Source organism: Danio rerio, chromosome 1 (genome assembly GCF_049306965.1).
Source record: "Danio rerio strain Tuebingen ecotype United States chromosome 1, GRCz12tu, whole genome shotgun sequence".
NCBI lineage: Eukaryota > Metazoa > Chordata > Actinopteri > Cypriniformes > Danionidae > Danio > Danio rerio.
Window position 1 is genome coordinate 49,198,375 of NC_133176.1, and position 21,165 is coordinate 49,219,539.

Sequence of the window (21,165 nt, forward strand, 5' to 3'; positions counted from 1 at the left end):
GGACAACCATCAGTGCAGCAATCCATCAATCCGGCCTGTATGGTAGAGTGGCCAGACGGAAGCCACTTCCCATCTTTTTTTGCCAAAAGGCATCAGAAGGACTCTCAGACCATAAGAAACTAAATTCTCTGGTCTGATGAGACTAAAATGGAACTCTTTGGAGTGAATGCCAGGCGTTACGTTTGGAGAAAATCAGGCACCACTCATCACCAGAGTAATACCATCCCTAGAGGGAAACATGGTGGTGGCAGCATCATGCTGTGGGGATGTTTTTCAGCAGCAGGAACTGGAAGACTCGTCAAGATAGAGGGAAAGATGAATGCAGCAATGTACAGAGACATCCTGAATGAAAACCTGCTTCAGAGTGCTCTTGATCACTGACTGGAGTAACGGTTCATCTTGCAGCAGGGCAATGACCCAAAGCAAACCACCAAAATATCAATGGAGTAGCTTCACAACAACTCTGTGAATGTACTTGAGTGGCCCAGCCAGAGCCCAGACCTAAATCCTATTGAACATCTCTGGGGAAATCTGAAAATGGCTGTAAACCATCACTTCTCATCCAACCTGATAGAGCTTGAGAGGTCCTACAAAGAGGAATGGGCAAACATTTCCATAGACAGGTGTGACAAACTTGTGGCATCATATTCAAAAAGATTTGAGGCTGTAATTGCTGCCAAAGGTGCATCAACAAAGTATTAAGCAAAGGCTGTGAATACTTCTGTACATGTGATCTTTTGAGTTTTTAATTTTTAGTAAATTTGTAACCATTTCAAAACATCACATTTTCACATTGTCATTATAAGGTATTGTGTGTAGAGTTTTTAGGAAATAAATAAATTTAATCCACTTAGGAATAAGGCTGTAACATAAACAAATGTGGAAAAAGTGATAAGCTATGAATACTTTCTGGATGCATTTTACCTTGGGAAAATACCAGAATCTGTCCTGACTATTGACAAATAATTCAAATACTTAGTAGCAGAAAAGCCATAACTCAAAAATGGTTTCAGGTTGATCCTCCAACAGGGGCAAAAAAAAATAGATAGCAACTGAAAAAGGAATACATTTTATGGAGAGATTGAGTTTTAACTTAAGACTTTCCAAAAAAGATTATTGGCAAAAATTGGACTGAGTATGTAAGTAGCTATGTTTCCATCCCAAAACGGGACTCAACTTTATGTGTAACACTGGATTATCGCATAAAAGATGTGCGAATAAAACAGCATTTCCATCCAACAAGTCAAAGCGAACAAAATCGTCACTTCCTGACTAACTGGCGCCAAATATCAACAGTAAAAACTTAATTTGCAGTAGGAGAAGCTGGTTACTCTTTTATTCATTTATTAGACGACTTTCACCTAGAAGACAATGCTGACACGCAGGTATTTAAAGGCGTAAGATGCAGAGCACACATATGCTCTTGATTCTGGAGTTCATTAATAATATAATAACACTAATGCTGAAGCGGTTAAGGCGTTTTAGAATGAACAAAACAACATTTCAGATGTTTTACAGTGTGCTCACCCTGCTGGTTTATCCATTCACACACATTTTTATCACCACATGATCTCTAATAACAAAATCACATGACCTTTTAAAGTGCATATACTGGAGTTTGTTCGGTAAAAGTGTTTCCATCGTAGTTTATGTGCATCTTTTCTCATCGAATAAAAAGTTTATCTTGCTCAGTTATGCACATACATTTTTATGCGCTTATCAATATGTATGGGCTTCTTGCCGTTTCCATCAACCGATCTGCAAAATTCGCATAAAAAAATAGGTGGATGGAAACATAGATATTGTAAACAATATGTGATCATGTGCCTCAAATGTATTGTGACTCGATTTTTTAATCCTTATGACAACCGCTTTGTTCTTTGTTTTTCTAAATAAAATAAAATAATAAAGTAAAAAAAAATATGGCTTGGCAACTAACAAATTAAATGAGTTTTAAATTTAATGAAATTAAATTTACTTAAGAAAAACTATAAATACTTTAATAGTTATGCAAAACAAAAAATACTAAATTACCTAAAATACTTTTTAATTGTTCACTATAACATTCTGTACTACACAAACTCGTATAACCAGTTTTAAAAATTATTGCAGCCAGAGATGATTCAGTCCAACATGTAAATATTGTTTTCACAATAGAAATGTTAACATAAATAGAGCTCATCAGGGAAACCCCTCCAATCACTGCCTTTCCCCAAACCTATGACATCATCATCCCTACCACACACACACACACATACACACCTAAAATGCACACATTCATATGGCCTTACAGCATGACTGATGACTCCAATTCAGATCTTCCTATTATATCTTGTTTCTCTCACATGCAGGGCTGCACGCGCAGACTGCTCGTACACTGAACTACACAGCATTTTGCTGACCTATGCAGCATTCAGCAGAATCCCTTTACATTCATTACATGCATAGACCTATTTATGAGAGCCAAAGCTACAACAAATACATGCATATCCTCTAACGTCTCTCTAACAAAAACGAGTTCATCCAATGCCATTCAGTGATGACATCATCACTGTGTCTGGAGGCAAACATCTGAAATCATTGGGGGTGGATGGAGGATTAAATTACGGAGATCACAGCGGACGTAAAGAGATTCATCCGCAAATGAATCTGAGTGTGTATGAAACACACTGGTAATGGCTGTAGTGGATCAGAGATTTGCTGTTTATACAGATGAAATAGGCCTAGGGAGTGATTGTAATTGATGATAGACAGGGAGGGATAGCATTTGAAAAACTCCTGACATTCAATAACAGGCTATAGAATGACAAGAGAGGCAATAATGATGAGGGAAAGAGAAAGAAAAGCTGAAACGTCAGTGTTCGTTACTCCCTAATGAGCACCTTCTAATAGCCATTGTCCTCAGATAACAATGCTCCTAGTATGAGCCCTTAAGCATGAGAGAACAAGAAAAGACGCACGTTTACAGACATGGTTTTGTTTCAAATCCTCCCAAGTGACAAATACAATTGCAATGATTCCACGAGAACTGGTTATGCTTCAATGCAAAGCACAACAAGTTCAGCAGTAAACAATAGAAATTTAAAGTTGCGACAAAGGCGACTCATGCATGACTTTGATGGAAACTACTGCTGGCACTTTCCATGAATAGAGTATAAATTCCTGAATGAAACTCTAAAAAAATTATATTTTCTGTATTTGTTGATTTTACATGTGGTCAGTATAAGAAAGTATGTATTAATTGCTAGTCAGCTTCAAAAGGATTTAGAAATTTTGGCTAGCTAAAATGTTTTTTTGTCAATTGTGAAGGTTAATTTCACCTTCAAAATTAATGATAGGGTTAAAATATTTATATGAACTAAATTAGAACTAGTCGAAGAGCATATTGAGTTTAGGCATGGGCTGGTAGTTTCTGATGTTATGATAACTGTGGATAAAAACACAACGGTTTCTCTGTGTTGTGATTACTGCTCTAAAATAAGTTATTTTTAAATGTCTGGTTCAAACAAAGAATAAAACAAAACAAAACAAAAATCTGCATTAAACAAAAATGTACTTTATTTTAAGAAACTTTTATAATATTTTGGACAGTAAAGATGTCAGCCTAAATAGTTAAAATAAATCATTGACTTCTGCTCTCTTCATTAGTTTCAAAAACACAGATTTCTTTACAACACATAAAAAAATAAAAAAACTTACATATACCTTAAGAATGGTAAAACTGATTGTTTGGCAGTATTAAAACAAACTTCACTGTTTTCTGGGTGAATCTCGGATCCATGCAGGCTCCAGTAGGTCTCCTGCAATTTTTACGGCGACTGTGGTGTAATTCAACAGAAGATTCAGCTGAAAAAATCCACCTTCTACCACTTTTCCAGTGTACATCCATTTAGCAGACTATGGGCCTTGTCAAATGCCACACGGTTTTTCAATTGTCTTTTGTTTAGTGCTGGCTTCTGGGCACTGATTCAGTGTTTTACAACCACAATAAACCTTAAAAACTGTTATCATCCCATGCCTAACTAAGTTCAATTATCTGCATTTAATCATCAAAACTTTTTGGGCTTTGATTAAATTTAAATTTTCATTTTGCATCGCAATTTTAGTGAAATAATAATTTGGATGAATCTCTGTCTAATTTTTCTAACATAATATCAGGGAAATTAATACACACTTTTCAAAGCTGTGTTGTAAATAAGAATTTAAAAAAACGTACAATTATACATTAATGTGTTGGTTAATCAAAATATCTATACGCAAGAGCAAAAACTCATACACAAGCTGACTCAATGAAGGAGGATGTGCGTTGTATTATTCATCTGAATGGTACTAGTGTTTATCCTGGATGATACAACCAATAGAAAAAAGCAAAAAAATTAAAATAATAAAAAATTTTAAAAGCGAAAGCTCACATGTAAGTTTGTGCTAAAGTTTGTCATTGTCTGAAAATGTTATATATTGTGGGTAATAATGTTAAAAATTGTTACATGTTCTTCACAAACTAATCATATTTCACTTAAAAAACTAAATTTATCATCAGAAGCTCCTGGTATTAAATTTAGATTTTTCAGTATACATTTGTTCAATGCTTAACGTGGCAGTAGTAGTTTACTTGTATTTTATGAATTGCTATGAACTAAGGTTTCAGCTAAAATATTATGTAATAATAAAATATTATCATCATTATTATTAATATGTAATTACATTATAATAATTATTATTATTATTATTATATCATTTATCGTATGTCCTCAGGGTGAGCACGTTTAAAAGTTAAAGTTAAACTATGGTTTTACACAAGCATTTGATGTGTTCAAAATTAGCTACTTTTCAAACTACATAAATTTAACTTAAAGTTTGACTAACTTATTAAGCCGTACACAGACTTAATAGAATGAGCACGTCTGCTCAGTAAAGTGTACTCTATTCATTAAAAGTGACTGCTGCAAACTTGAAGCTGTCTGGTGCTGAATACAGATCTGTATATTCCACTGCCCAGAGACTGTCACATGCTGTAGGCCACATGCACATTATACCTGAGAAACCAGAGTCTACGAGACATCATTCATTCATACTCATCCGTGTGTTATGTGACAAACAGAGCATGTCATCAGTTGTCGGACTAACAGTTAGCGAAAGAGCATCACATGGACGGTCTCATCAGCTGACCATGGGTTAAACATGTCAGCAAATCAACCCAGGACGCCAGTAAATTGAGGCTAAACCAATGAGCTTGTTATAAGCCAATAACAATGTCTGTCTGGTATTGAAAAAATGTGATTCAGGTCTTGATGTTTTCTCTCTGCATTCTGGGTTGTAAAGTGATCTGCTCGGCGGGCTGCTGTAGGCGGTGATGCTGTGCGGTGACCTCGGCTGGACAACACAACGCACCATCAGCGACCTCAGCCGGGAAACTCTCGATGTACACACGTAATAAAGTAACACGGAATACAAAACGTGCCGTCGCATAATCCGGATGGTCAGTAAACTGTGGATAATGTTTGGTTGATGTCCATACCTGAAAGCGACGGTCCGTCCTGGTCTGTCAAACAACGGTCATACCGGAAACATCCGTCCACAGCTCTCCGTAGACTCCGCCTACTTAGTGCAGCAGCCAATCAGGGACGACAAGCTGACCAATTAGGTTTCAGGAAATTGACTCGCGCTGATTCCCTCCCCCAGTGTTATTTACAAAATGTTCTGTCCTTTAGCTCTCAGTCTAAATCGGTCTCTACTAAAAGAAATGTTTTTGTTATAAATGTAATTTATTTTCTTTGTAAATTCCACATCCACAAATGTACTAAAACCAAACCATATTTTCCTGTTTTTCTTTTGCAAGAATGTAGTCATTATTTAAATACAATTTAATATCTTAAAATATGTAAGCAAACAGAACTATTTCATTTTGTAATGACTTTAATCAATATGCTGTAATTTACTCTCAAATGTCCTACCCTCAAGTTTATTTCATCTTCTTTATTATTTATTTTGTCTGTCTCTCTCTCTCTTGTATCTCTTTTTTATTGACAATGTAATAATATTATTTATTGTATACTAATGTTGATACAAACATGTCAACATTTTTTCTGCAATTAAATTCATTAATTTTAATAAAAGCTCTTAGTCTGATATAATATTGTTTAATTTAACCTTAAAGTATTCAATCTTATAATAAATACATGGAAAATAAATGTGTGATTAACTTATATTTACTTATAGATTTCAGCATACACACACAAACACACACACACACACACACACACACACACGCACACACACGCACGCACACACACGCACACACACGCACACACACACACACACACACACACACACACACACACACACACACACACACACACACACACACACACACACACACACACACACACACACACACACACACAGTTTAAGTCAGAATTATAGAATAATAGCCCTTCTTTGATTTTTTCTTCCCCAAATGATGTTTAACAGAGCAAGGAAATTTTCACATTATGTTTAAAAATATTTTTTTTTCTGGAGAAAGTCTTATTTGTTTTATTTCGGCTAGATTAAAAGCGGTTTTAATTTTTTCTAAAAAAAATTTCAATAGTCTTCAGAACAAACCATCGTTATACAACAACATGCCTAATTACCCTAACCTGCCTAGTTAACCTAATTAACCTAGGTAACCCTTTAAATGTCACTTTAAGCTGTATAGAAGTGTCTTGAAAAATATATAGTAAAATATTATTAACTGTCATCATGGCAAAGATAAAATGAATCAGTTATTAGAAATGAGTTCTTAAAACTATTATGTTTAGAAATGTGCTGAAAAAAAAATCTGCTCTGCGTCAAACAGAAATATAAACGGGGGCTAATAAATCAGGGAGGGCTAAGAATTCTGACTTCAACTGTATATAAACCAAAGCAGTGTGGTGTGAAGTAATGCGTCTCAGCTCACAGCTGTTCAAAACTATTCACTTCACGTATAAAGCTAAATCTAAATCTTTTATGTTGACTAAATTTCGTAATTTCCTAATCTCATTCTGGATTTTATTCATTGACAGTTTGGTAAGAAGTACCATGGATTTTGCACTGATCACATTACAGAAGGCAAACAGCATTATGCATTGGGAATTAAATAGTGCCACCTAGTGCTGCGTTTTTTTTTTTTTTTTTTTTTTTACCGCGGGCTGAATGAATGTAGTAAAGTAGGCATTTCATCCAGAAATATCATTTCTTCACCTCTTTACCAAAACTGACAGTTGGAGGGCGTGGTTAAGTATGTTAGCCACGCCTAATACATTAAACTCACGTAATCTGATAATTTAACTGAAAAGATTAAGGCAAACTATTAAGGCAAAAGAAGGGCAAACTATTTTTTTTCTAAATGACATGCATAGAAAAACATGCACAGGTGAAATGTTCACCACAAAACTAGCAATGTGAGCTAGTTTTATTTAAATAATTATTATAGTCAGAACAGCCTGCCAAAATAAGAGAACACGGCGACCACATTTCACCATTCAATGAGGGATTACCTAATAAAACTTTTTCAGGTACTTAGTACGTTTTTACAATTTTATTTGCATTTATTACACACACGTAGGCCTAATATATTAAAGTTTTTAATCACCTATTTATACCTCGTACAGGACTTTTATTATGCTTTGAGAAAATCCTGTTGACCCGGCAGTCAAAGTACGCCGTAGCTGCAGACAGTCAAATAAACTGCTCACATCGAAATGTAAAGCCCGAACATTTTATTATTGTCATTATTTACACACAATTATAAATTAATCACATGTGTTTTAGTGCGTTACAGACTTTTAATAGCGATGATTTTGAGACTGTCAAGCAGGGCATGTGTCCTCTCAGGATCAGTTCGCCTCAAAAGCACTTTGGCGTCTTTCTTCGACGATCTGGGAAAATCAGGAATCATCCTAAAATCTGCATCATCTGGCATATTCGAGAACCTAGCCTTAGAAGACTGGATACACGACCACGTTGATCTGCAGAACAGAAGCTTGCTGTTGTTGTGGAGAAACTCTCCTGTTGTGGTCATCGGAAGACACCAAAACCCCTGGCAGGAGTGCAACCTTCCCGCGACGCGACGGTTGGGGATCCCGCTGGCGAGGCGGCGCAGTGGAGGCGGGACGGTTTTCCATGACTTTGGAAACATTAACATGACCTTCTTCACCTCCAAAAAGAAATACGACCGTCACAGGAATCTCAAAGTGGTTACAAGTGCATTAAAAGCTCTGAGACCTAATCTAGACGTCGCCGCGACGGATAGATTTGACATTTTATTAAACGGCCATTACAAGATTTCAGGCACTGCTGCAAAGTTAGGCAGGAGCTCTGCTTATCATCACTGTACATTACTGTGCTCTGTTGACCGTTCAGTGTTGTCTTCAGTGCTAAAGAGTAACACTGCTGAGGTTATCAAGAGCAATGCTACCCCAAGTGTCCCTTCCCCTGTCAAGAACCTTCTAGAAGTGGATCCCACTCTTGATTCCAGCACCATCATGGAGGCTATTGCTTCCCAGTATAATAGTGAATTTGGCTTTGATAGTCCTGTCATCACAGTTGACCCCACTCATGAAGCTCTCATGCCTGGCATTCATAAGATGGCACATGATCTTCAGACATGGGAGTGGATTTATGGCAAAACCCCAAAGTTCAGTGTTTGCACAGCTTTAGTTGTCGATGATGTGAATATTAAGCTTGATATGGATGTCAGGAATGGTACTGTGGAGCGATGTGCTTTGGAAATCCCTGCAGACTGGCTTTCTCCAGAGATTGTGAATGAGCTTATATCAACTCTGAAAGGCAGCAGATACTGTCCAAATGAAACTGCGGTGCTGGTGGCTGCATTCATGAGGACTCGGTCAATGACAGACAATGTTGCTGAGAAGATTCATAGATTGTGTGAAGAAATGCTTTCTGTCATGTGAATAAAAGGGAAGATATAATCATTTCTGTGACACTTGTTTCATTAGCAGTGGGTATTCACTTTAAAGTGTTCTCCTGCAAATAGTTTTTCTATACGCAAATACAGATTTTTCATATCAAAAAAGAATTGGCTACTACTTTAATGTTCAGTTCAATTAAAATACATCTTAAGTACCACACAGAAACTACTAATATATAGATATAATTCACATATAGTAATAATTTCAAAGGTCTTTTTGTTTTATATTATAAACATTAAATATAAAATAGTATTAAGATTTTAATTGATGCTTAGTTTAATAATTACAAATGTGTTAATGTATTATTATTGTTTTATTAATGTTAAATAATTATATAATAGTAATTAAATAATTAAAACCTATCATTTGTATGTACATTTTAGTAATAATATCTTCACTCTATTTTTATTTTAATATTTAATTAAATAATACATATAGACAGGGGCGGACTTAACCATAAACTAAGCTAAGCAGCTGCTTAGAGCCCCGGGGAATCAGGGGGCCCCAACCAATGCCAAGAAGCCTATAATATTCATACAGCTCTTTTAAAAATCTGTCTATAATTGATTTTAATGTCATTACTTTTTTCAAATCCAGGGGCCCGTATGAATAATGGAACGTTCTGTACATATACTGCACATGCTCAAGGTGTGAGCGCTTTGTGGGCAGAGTTGAAAAAGCTTGTGCGAGCAAAACAGCCAACACATCTGACTCAGTTACACCAATTCTGCCTGGAGGAATGGGCCAAAATTCCTTCAAATTATTGTGAGAAGCTTGTGGAAGGAAACCCAAAACATTTGACCAAAGTTATACAGTTTAAAAGCAAAGCTAAATATACCAAAGAAATCTATGTAAACCTTTGACTGTCTAGAGTTTAATAAAAAAAATTAAAATAAAAAAAATGTTATTATTCTGGCAAGGACCTAAAATAGTGAACGTTTAGTATGATTTAACAATCAACACTTTAAAAAAGTGTTTAAAAAGTGTTTGTTTATATATATATATATATATATATATATATATATATATATATATATATATATATATATATATATATATATATATATATATATATGATATAAAGGTGGAATAAATATGATAATTATTAGCTGTCTCTCCTAAACTTTTAGCAAAATTTCCATACGCAAGTGGTCATGTCAAGTTCTTCCGGGCAGTGCTACCCAGACTAGTATATCATTTGGATGGCTTATGTTATGACTTTAATAATCACAAATAGACTTAGTTTAGTAATTTATGTTTTTTTTTGGTATGTTAAACACAGCAAAAGAGTAACTTTATTTATGAGCAAATGATGTCATACTCGCTTTCAACTATTTCTTTTTTGTGTAGTTTAACAGACAATCCGCATGCGCTACAGATTTGGGCTAAGGCCGCGGAACCCGATTACTCAATGTCAAATGCGCATGCGCAATGCGACCACGACCAACTTGAAGCGCTAACACCGTACACTGCACCGCAACGAGGAGGTTACAGCCATACTCACAAAATGGGAAAGAAACAGAAAAATAAGGGAGATGACGGGTAAGTTGTGCCACGATTGACCGCGTAACACGGAGTCTGTTAACAGCTGAACGAGCGTGGCGTTTGTTGTCTTGACAGTGTGGGAGACACACACCGTTAGCCACCTGGCTAGCTTCTGATAGACATGAGTTCATGTGCCGCTATAACTAGGCCTGTCATGATTATTGCAATACTGACCGCTTCGTGAGAGGAATATAAGCTTGAAACCGGTAGTATTTATAGATGCATATCTACATACAAGTCATTTATTGTGTTTAATGCGTATTGGTGCCGTTTGTGTATTTAAAATGAAACACGAGCAGTCTTGAATCGAGGTCCACCAGCTGTGAGTGTTAACGTTAGATTAGTGGCACTTCACATCTGCTGTCATATCAAACACTGTCCGAACACAGAAGACAGCATTTTTTAAGGGCAGTGGCCTCTGTGTGTGTGTGTATCTGATGTCTCCTCTGGGAGTGCAACATCATCCGTTTCCATTGTGCGTATTCGCTTTGTCTTCAGTCAAACGTTCTTCTATGGGATGCCATCAGCTTTTGTTAATGCAGGAACTGTGACAGTAAGAAATCTCAAGCTGTGGAAATGGTCAAATGCACTCATATCTCTTTGACAGTCTGTCACCAGCTGGATTAAGCTAGGTGAATATACCCACTCAGATTTATGGATGTGCTTGTGTAAATGGTAAAATACAGGACCTCTGGGAAACTTTAGACTGCATTTAAATTTTTTTTTAAATTAACAGTCTGATAACAGACATGAGTTTTTATTGACAGGGTTGATGCAACAATACAACTAATTGGTTTGTAAGATGAAGTGTTTTGTAAATATAATATTAAATGTACTGTGAGTGTGATCTGTAATGAGGAAAATTGTTAACTCTTCATTGATTTGAATAAGGTCATGGCAAACATGAACTGTAAATGAGGATTCCAGCGTTATGGATGTGACATTTGCAGTGAAATCTCAAAACATAAATTCCCAGAGAAAGTACATGTTCACATTTTATTGAAACATCTATTTATATTTTCCAAAACAACCGAACAGCGAGTTTTGGAAGCAGAAAAACATCAATCTGTAAACATTTTCACATATTAAATTAGGTAAGTAAACATGCGTTATGGATGTGACCAAAAAAGTTAGTGAGTTTACAGTGTACAACATACTTTGTAGAAATTCGGTGAATTAAAATGCACAACCCAGAAGCAATAATGCTAATCAAAAGGATAAAAGTTGGTTCTCTATAGAACAAAAACGATTGATTTTATGTTATTTGACATTAGGCATGGGTCGGTATAAGATTCTGACGGTATGATAACCTTGGATAAAAATATCACAGCATTGGGGTTACTGTTCTAAAATATATCCTTTTTAAACGTCTGGGTAAGAAAAACTAATATTTTTCCCCTTTGAAAACAATATATTGTATTTTTTGCAAGATTTAAAATATTTTGGTGCAGTAAAAACATGTCACGCTTAATGATGAAAATCAATGATTGACTTCTGCTGTCTTCATTAGTTTCAAAAACACTGATTCTTTACAATTTAAATCAGCATCTTTGGAGATCTTTTCTGCTGGAGATACTGTTGTCCTAAAAAAAAAAAAAAAAACGTAAATAAAAAATCTTACACATATCTTAGGAAAGGTATTACACAAAATTTTGGTGGTTTTAAAACATTGACTTCCAAACTGCAGTATACTTTGAACACGGTTATCGTACTCTTCTTATTTGACATTTTTTTACACATTTTTGAGGAAAAAGCTCCTCTATGGATGTGACATCTCTCCGTTATGTATGTGACATGTAAAATTCCCACTTTTGTGATTTTGGTAAATTAAATATAATTGTTTGAAAACACTGACAGAGAAATTGTGTAGTGTTTTTAAAGCACTGTAAAATACTTGCTTGCACAAAAAAACGGAGAAATGTTTTCGCTATTTTGCCGAAAAATAAATTTTTTCATGGCAAGGTTGACGCATGGAATTGCTCATATATATGTCCATGCGGCTAGGCATGATCAATTCTACCGTTATGGATGTGACATTTGCAGTAAAATCTCAAAACATAAACTCACATAGAAAGTATATGTTAACATTATATTAACCATCTGTTTATATTTTCCAAAACAACTAATTATTAGTTATGGGATCAGAATATCAAAATATCAATCTGTAAACATTTTTTAAATGAGGCAAATAAACATGGTTTATGGATGTGGCCATAAAAGTTTGCAAGTTTATTCTGTTAATTAAAACTGCACAATCCAAAAGAAATAATGCTAATCAAAAGGATAAGAGCTTGTTCTCTATAGAACAAAAATTATAGCATTTATTTTTATATTTTTGCATTTACTATGAAGAAAGAGTTTCGCTATGGTTGTGACCGAAATTGCTTCTTGTGCGACTTTGGTAAATCATCATTAATTGTTCAGAAACATTGGCAGAAACAGTCTTGAGTATTTTTACAGTACTGTAAAACACAAGCCTATACCAAAAACCTGGAAAGGGTTTTATGTTTTGATGAAAAAATTTTATGGCAAGGTTGACATTTGCAAGGTTGCGAGCATAATACATGTAATAAACTTTTGCAAGATAATCACTGTTTAAAAATTATTAGTCCGAATATTATTATTGTTATTATTTTTATTATTATTACTACTACTACTACTACTACTACTACTACTACTACTACTACTACTACTACTATTATTATTATTATTATTATTATTATTATAACTACTACTGCAATTATTATTTCTATTATTTGTTTTTACATTTTTTTTGTTGTCGCAAACACACTATAGTAATTTTGGCAAATGATTTGTTTAAGATGTTTTTGAACATGTTTAGAGTGAATTCAGTTCTTTTATTGCCAGTCTGTTACTTTAAATTCATTAGTTAAATCAGATTTTTGCAATGGTTTAGTGTGTTTTTTATTTTTCTTTATAAAACTTTATTCACTTTTGTTATGCAAACATTGTTTGCCTTCAAATTTAATTTGTTTTAAATTAGTTGTATTTTAGGGATTTTTTTTCCTTTAATACTGACTAATGTAGGACAGTAGGTTCACCTGCTTTGCCCTGTGTTTTCCTTTTTCCCTTTGAACGCAGTCTATTATAGTCTCGCTAATGGCTAAATTTAGGCAGCTCTGATGCTGAGCAGACTCCAGCTCCAGCAGCTTTGCGGGAGGTGGTTAAGTTGATTAGTGCCCTAGTAAATATGCCCTAACAAGTTACAAAATTATTTCCCCTTCTACTAACCTCAAAAGATGTCATAAGATCCAGCCATGAATTTTCACCTTTCAGTAGCATCAAAACAAGGTTAGCGGTCACTTAAAGACTTTTTGCTGATGCATCTCATTTAGGAACATTGCACCTTCTAAAACACATTGAGTATTTTTATTAAACATATTATACATCCATTCATTCTGATCATTTGTCCATCTGTGTATTAGCTGCTCTTCCATCTCCTGCGTTATGTTTGCTGAGTGCAGCAGGTTTATGTGTGTGAGTTGAGGGCTCTGTCTGTCATGTGATGACCGACTCTGTAAACGGTGATTTTCCTTTTCTGATGCAACAAGCATGCAAGTAGGGCTTTAGGCTCCACTATATAAGCTGCACAGTTTTACTTTCTCATCATTGCAGTGTTTGACTTTCCAGGTAAGATATTTAAGTTGATTAATAGACTCTTTTTGTTTTGTTTTTTAATGCACGGTTAGATTATAAACTTTTCGGTTCATTATGAAACTCCTTGTGGTTGCTCTGTGTAGTGAATGAAAAACACTTGTAGTCTTTGTATCCAAATCTAACGTGGCATAGGTGAGTTTTCCTGGTTGGTTGCTGGTTAACTATTTCTGTTTGTTAGTAGTTATAGTACCCCTGCACAATATATTGTTTAAGCATTGATATCCCAATGTGCACTTCAGCAATGGGTACATAGCATAATCTGCAATTTTAAATCAGATTCATAGTAAAACAGACATGGTTTGTGAAGTGATTGCAAAGTTTAACAATAAAGTTACTAAAAGGTTTATCATTTGTGTGTTTCGTTTAAGGCATGCTACCATGTGAGCATTTCAAGCCAGTTTAAAGCATTCAGGCACAAGAAATGATGTTTTTTCAGGCATGTTTTAGTTATTATAAAATGTTTTTAAGATGGATTAATTGTATTTCTGCATATATGACTATATAGTTTTATTTTACGTTTTATTATTTTATTTGTTTTGGCTGAATACTGCTAAACTTCCAGAAAACCATAAAATACTGTTTAATTTAAATGTATCTTTGCTCCACAGTGTTTATCAAAGCTTGTGATTTGGTTTATTATATTGTCTGTAGATGTACACCTCTACAAAATCAACTCAATCTAAAATTATAGATTCTGTCTAAATAGATTCATTTAATCTGGTAAAGGTTTACTCCAAAAAAAAAATTGCAACAAAAAATTGGCAATATCAGTTTTTCTAATATCGTGCAGCTCTAATTTTTGGCTTAATTGATTCATAGCATTGTATGTCTTAAAGGCACATCATTAAATCTTGTAGATCCTGTGAAATTACTTGATTAATACTTCTTATAATTAATAATAAGAAAAATTAACATTTCTAAAATTTAATCATACTGGATGATCGTGTGGAAATAAAGTCTGTTGTTCTAAAAGAGGCTAACTATAGTTTTCTTTTTATACCTGCTAAAATTCCTTTAGGCACCATTTTTACTTGTATTGTTATAACCTCTGCACTTAAAGACATGGTGGGGTGGAAGTTCTTGTTAAGGTTTTCAGGTTATTCATGTGATGTGAAAACATTATTGCCTTGTTCATGTTTGTACCCATCATGAAATTATATACATATATTGTCTTTTTTTCTGCTTTCATAGTGCCAAAGACGAACTCGACGCACTTGCGGCAGAGATTGAAGGAGCAGGAGCAGGCAAGGAGCAGAGCAAATCCAAGAGCAAGAAAAAGAAAGGAAAGAAAGACGATTTTGAGTAAGACGATCCTTTCCATCATTTAATTCTAATGCCTGCATTGTTATAAAGCATGAACACAATTTCATTTATTGTTTTACATGTGATATGAATATTTCAAATATATCAGTAGTAGGCCTGTGCAATTACTCTAAAATTCGATTTCGATTTTGGCTTCTAACGATTATGAAAAACCATTAATCGAGATAAACGATTATGGCATTATACACTGCCCCTTTTCAAGTTGTACAAATTTGTTGCTGTTAAAAGCGTGAAAGACCGCATGCTTTTGTGTGTGTGTGTGGCGCATGCGGTCAGCATTCGATCTTATTCGCACACTGAGACAAGCAGAGCGCACACATCTAAAGTCATCTTAACGTGAGCGCTTTAATGGTCAAATAGGTATCAAAACACAGTGTTTAGTGATTTCATAACAACCCTCATTTGTGTAATAAACAAACGAGTTGAAAATCAAAAGACACGTGAAAGAGAAACCATTAAAGTGACAGCGCGCAAATTTTCCTGCTGCAGCCTGTTTTAGTCATTAATCAAACAACAAAAGGAGAAAATCACTTACTGCTTTTGACTGAAGGTCTTTTGTAACTAAAGTGTTTTTCTTAGGGTGAAGATGCTTAAAGCACAGTTTGTTTCATATTTTTGTTCTATTGTATTTGTTTCTCTTTCCTTTTCAGGGTGGAAAATAACTGTATATATGCAGTTGAAGTCAGAATTATTGGCTCTCCTGAATATTAGCAACCCTTTTCCTCCTTAATTTCTGTTTAATGGAAAGAAGATTTTTTTTCAACTTATTTTTGAACATAATAGTTTTAATCACTCATTTCTATTAACTGATTTATTTTGTCTTTGCTATGATGACAGTACATAATATTTACTAGATATTTTTCAAAATACAAGCATTCAGGTTCAAAGTGCGATTCAAAGGCTTAATTAAGGTTGTTAGGCAGTTCATTGTATAACAGTAGTTTTTTCTGCAGACAATCAAAAAATATATTGCTTAATAATATTGACCTTAAAATGGGTTTCAATATATTTAAACCTGCTTTTATTTTAGCCAAAATAAAACAAATAAGACTTTCTCCAGAAGAAAAAAATATTAGAGGAAATACTTTTAAAATTCCTTGCTCTGTTAAACATCATTTGGGAAATATTTATTTTAAAAAAATTCTCAGTAGCGCTAATAATTTTGACTTCAACGGATAATCGTTTTGAATAATCGTGAATACAATTATGACCAAAATAATCCTGAATATGATTTTGCCCAAAATCGAGCAGCCCTAATCTGTAGCAACAATTGTAAACCTTGCAGTTCAATTCAGAGACCTAGCACTATATTAAAGGGCCATGACACCCCCCTCTTTCGGTTAAAGTCTACTTCAGAATATTTTCAAAAGATGCATGATTAATGGGCGTGGAGCTCCGCGAGCATAGGGCAGGAGTGGGCGTGGCCAGCAGGGGAGAAGGGGAGCGAACAACTTGTTGACAGTTAGCTTACAAAATGAGACACAAACCGTGAGGAGACGCATGAGTTTATAGTTCACAAAGTTAAAATGCAAAGAAATAAACAGTAATTTAATGCCCTGCTACATTTGTTATTCGTAATTTCATCTACACATAACCACAATTTATATAATTATAAAGATAAGTGTGTTTATGTAAACACTATAAATTAGGATTCTCCCTCGATCCCCGTGTCTAAATTATAGATCTGAATGCAGACTCAGTACAGCAGGTCTCCTGACCTGTCTATTTTAACTATTAGCCCTACAGGTAATATAGAGGATTTAGGCAAACACAGCAGCACGGCGATTGTGAACGAACTTCTGATAAAAGTCAACGTCAGCTATTCTTCAATTCTCGTGCTGCTCTCCCGACAAAAATGCTTGCAGCACACACACAGCTTTGCTATAAGATCGGCCCTGACAAGATCGCGGGGAAAAAACATGCAACAAACCCTGTGGATCATGGAAACAAACGCATATGAGCCTTCATGAACAGCTACTGTGTGCCGTGGGTCCATGTCTCACAGCTTGCTTGGCACTGGCAGGTCTGCCTTCGGAAAGCACGTGCTCTCATGAATAATTAAGCAGCCGGCTCTTCTCATAGGATAAGAAAACTCCGCTATTAATAATAATGAGAAACCGACGCGTCATCATTGCACTTGCAGTACTGCGCTACGTCGACGATTTTGATTTCATTGTCTTAACTGATGCTCAACACACACACATCTGTTAATATAAAAAAAGTTCTCCAGGGTGTCCTGAACCTTTAAGTAAATGGACTTAATACATTTTAAATTGTTGTTGTTTAAATGCATAAATTATGTATGTAACATGGGCTGTTTAAAAGAACATGCAACCAAGATTTTCTGTTGTAAATTTTGTTGTCAGTAAAAAAATTTTAAACCTAGTTTGGAAAGAAGTCTCCTGCGATCAGGCTACTTTTCTACCTTTCTATTTTATGTAATATATAATGCAGCTTATTTTGGTGACCATCACTTGAGTTTAAATGTCAATAATCATTATCACTGTTGAAAAGGCTTGTGCTGCTTATTCTTTCTGAAATGTTTGGTATACAGAGTACAAAAAAAATATTTATTTGAACCCAAAATCTTTTGTACCTCTGTATTTAGTTAATATATCTTTTATTTTAGGATATATTATCCTGAAATAATTTACATTTAATTTATTAAATAATAAATAAATAATTTAATTTATAATTTTAGCCTTATTTAATATTTTCTTGCTAAAAAAAACATTAATAATTGTATTTTTTGTAAATAAAATTCGATTGATTGTAAATGGTTAAAAAGTAGTGTACAATTACTGATGAACTCTTTTTTTTCTTGCAGTGAGGATGACATCCAGAAAGAACTGGAGGAGCTAACATTAGAAAACCAAGGAGGAAAGGTTAAAGAAGCAGAAAAGGTATTGTAATTTTTTGTGTGAGAGATTATCAAGTTTATCCCTTTGCAAAAACAAGTCTTGAGTATCCAAAAGCATTGTGTGTGATGAGGCTTGTCAGGGTGTGCTCACACTAGGTACAGTTGCCTTGAACCGTGCCAAAGTGTGCTCGTCCCCCCTCCACTCTCCCCCAACAGCCTGCACTCACACTGCCTTTTTTACCTTCCGAGCTGGAGCACGCTTGCGTCATCGATTATGCGACTGGTCAGCTTCAACAGAAAGAGAAGCGCTCTTGCTTAGCACAGTGGACATTGCTTTAGTTATATCGTTTTGTATCAGTTTGGGATGCAGTGACGCGCAGTCAAATATTTTGCCAAACAGATCTACCATTTTTGATGCTCATAAATTATCATAAAAGTCCTCATGCTGCAGGTATTAGGAGGTGTAGTGAGGGGTTTGCATCTTTAATAAACTATGACAGTTCACGTTCATTGAAAAGTAAAAACGATTGATAAATCCATATAAAAACAGTCCCCTAAAAGTAATGTTGCTTCTTCAGTTTTGGGCTAAGGTGTGCTTTGCACTTACACTACAAGCATACCGCGCCAAAGCCCAAATGAACCGTGCTCTGGTCTTACATTTACTGAAATATATCGTTGTAGGTCTTAAATAATTTAAAACTGGTCCTAATTTTCCTTTGTTCATGTAAAACTACGCAACCATGTGAAGTACAACCAACAATCCATCAAAAAAAAAAGTCTAACAAAAGTTACATTTCTGAACACTATTTACCAATGTGGTTTAATTATCTTCCCTACAATAACATTTGTTTAAAAGTTCTTCTTGTATTTAGTGAGGACACTGACCTGGACAGACTGTTTTGCATACATTTAGTTTATCGCTTTGAAAACTAACGCTGAAAAAAAAGTGTATGTTTATAACTACAGTTTGCTTGTTTTTACATATTCTTTAAGGATTGTGGCTGAGACATAACTAAATTAGAATTTTAATAGTTTAGGTAAATATGTTTTCCACTGGCCATAAGGTAAAAAACCCTTGGCGTTTTGCCCTGTATAATGCTACGTTCACACCAGAGGCGGAACGCGCGGATAAATTGCACTGTTTTCGCGTAAATAGCAGTGTGAACATTTGAGTTTACTCGCTTCATTCGCACGTCAAATCCGCTTCATTCGCGCGTCAAATTCACTTCAGAACAGACGCGGATTTGTCTGATGGGCAGGGCTTCTGCCTGCCTGGTGACTCTAGCTTCAAAGCTTCTAGCCATGTTTAGGGCTGTGTCTGAGTCCACTAGATCATTTCAGAGGTGCATGCAGCTCTGTTAGTTCATCAGCTCCTCCAGAAACTTAACCTGTATGATGAAGGCTTTCAGCGGTGCTTCTGACTGAGCCCAGCGCAGTTTGATGAACTTTTTGTCTGTGTCGGCTGGAAGATTTTCCCCGGGACTCCAACAACAGGTGTACGTCACAATCACGCCCCCTCAATAGCAAGTTTTTGATTGGTTAACGCTGACTTTCGAACTCAAGCAATTCACGTGAAACGCGCAAAACGCTCAATACACTCAATTTGCAATGCGCCATTCGCACAATTCGTGTCATTCGCGGCGTACCATTCGCGCATATCGCGCCGCAGGATGTCTATTCGCGCGTTTGCATTGGCTTAACATGTAAATCACTCGCGCTTGACGCGGGTTCCGCATCTGGTGTGAACGCAGCATTAATCTTAAATTTAATTTATCCCTGGTCTGAAAAAGGTCTTAAAAGATTGACTTGGTAAAGCCTGTATGAACTCTAGCCCAGGATTTAGGTTTATATTTGTTCTGCCAAGATAGCAGTACACTCTGCAAAATACTGTTTTATTATTTAGTTATCAAAAAAAAAGTAATAAATTGTTGTCATTGTCCCAATCCCTTAGCTTTAGTGCACACTTTCATTTTTTCACCTCACTGTTGTAATGTTACAATATCAATTCCTCCACATGTTTCTCATAGAAATCAGATCCAGTAGAAGACGCCGAACCTCAGCCGGCTCTGACAAAAGCAGACAAGAAGAAAGCCAAGAAGGGTAAGAAGGCGAATCTTGAAGATGAGGAAGGTGATGAAGATCAGGGTCAGAACGACATGGAGAACGAGCACAGGACAAAAGACACCAAAAAGGTGGAGGCTCCCGCTCCTGCTGCTCCTGCTTCAGACTCAGAAGACGAGGGCTCGCTTTCACGCAGGAAACCCAAGGCTAAAAAGAAAGGAGGCCAGAAAGCTGCATCTGACTCGGGAGACAGTGAAGATAACAGTGCGACGAAGGGCGGAGCAGGAGATGACGATGAATCCGATGATGATTCTCAAGCCGCACGCAAAAAGAAAAAAGGGAAAGCCAAAGCCAAGCCTGAAAGCGAGGAAGACGAAGGAGATGACTCAACCTTCAAAATGAAGACGGCTGCACAGAAGAAAGCAGAGAAGAAAGAGCGGGAGAAGAAGAAGAAAGAGGAGGAGAGAGCCAAGCTGAAGGCCAAGAAAGAGAAGGAGGAAGAGGCTTTGAAATCTGCTGCTACACCTTCAACAGAGAGCAAGAAGCTGGAGAAAGCTGCTTCACTAGACCTGGATGGAGCCGATGTTCAGGGAGAAGGTGAGACTTTCTGTAACACACTGTTCTGTCATTGGTGTTTACGTGGATCATCTTTAATAGTAATTATTGTATGGAGCAGTAATGCATATAAAGTAACAGTGATATAATGTAGAATGTTACAGAAGGCACTTTGAGGTTTCAAATGTT

The 21,165-nt window shown here is 35.7% G+C and overlaps 3 protein-coding genes across 14 annotated transcripts in view; 2 read left to right on the forward strand and 1 right to left on the reverse strand.

Moving 5' to 3' along the window:
• pnpla6 (patatin-like phospholipase domain containing 6) overlaps nt 1–5,577 on the reverse strand; it is a 53,587-nt gene extending 48,010 nt beyond the window's left edge. For all 11 annotated transcript variants that reach the window (XM_073953911.1, XM_073953905.1, XM_073953920.1 and 8 more), the window contains exon 1: nt 5,519–5,577. The gene's annotated coding sequence lies outside the window, so the exon portion shown is untranslated. The remainder of the gene's footprint in view (nt 1–5,518) is intronic.
• A 2,071-nt stretch (nt 5,578–7,648) lies between these two features.
• On the forward strand, nt 7,649–8,954 carry lipt1 (lipoyltransferase 1). The gene is given in 1 exon segment (NM_001075102.2): nt 7,649–8,954. A coding segment is annotated over 1 exon segment (1,119 nt). The 5' UTR covers nt 7,649–7,817; the 3' UTR covers nt 8,937–8,954.
• A 1,439-nt stretch (nt 8,955–10,393) lies between these two features.
• eif5b (eukaryotic translation initiation factor 5B) overlaps nt 10,394–21,165 on the forward strand; it is a 31,016-nt gene continuing 20,244 nt past the window's right edge. For both annotated transcript variants that reach the window (XM_001923538.10, XM_009293741.5), the window contains exons 1-4: nt 10,394–10,496; nt 15,369–15,479; nt 18,328–18,403; nt 20,388–21,018. In XM_001923538.10, coding sequence (XP_001923573.6) covers nt 10,462–10,496; nt 15,369–15,479; nt 18,328–18,403; nt 20,388–21,018 — 853 coding nt within the window. In that variant the 5' untranslated portion in view covers nt 10,394–10,461. The remainder of the gene's footprint in view (nt 10,497–15,368; nt 15,480–18,327; nt 18,404–20,387; nt 21,019–21,165) is intronic.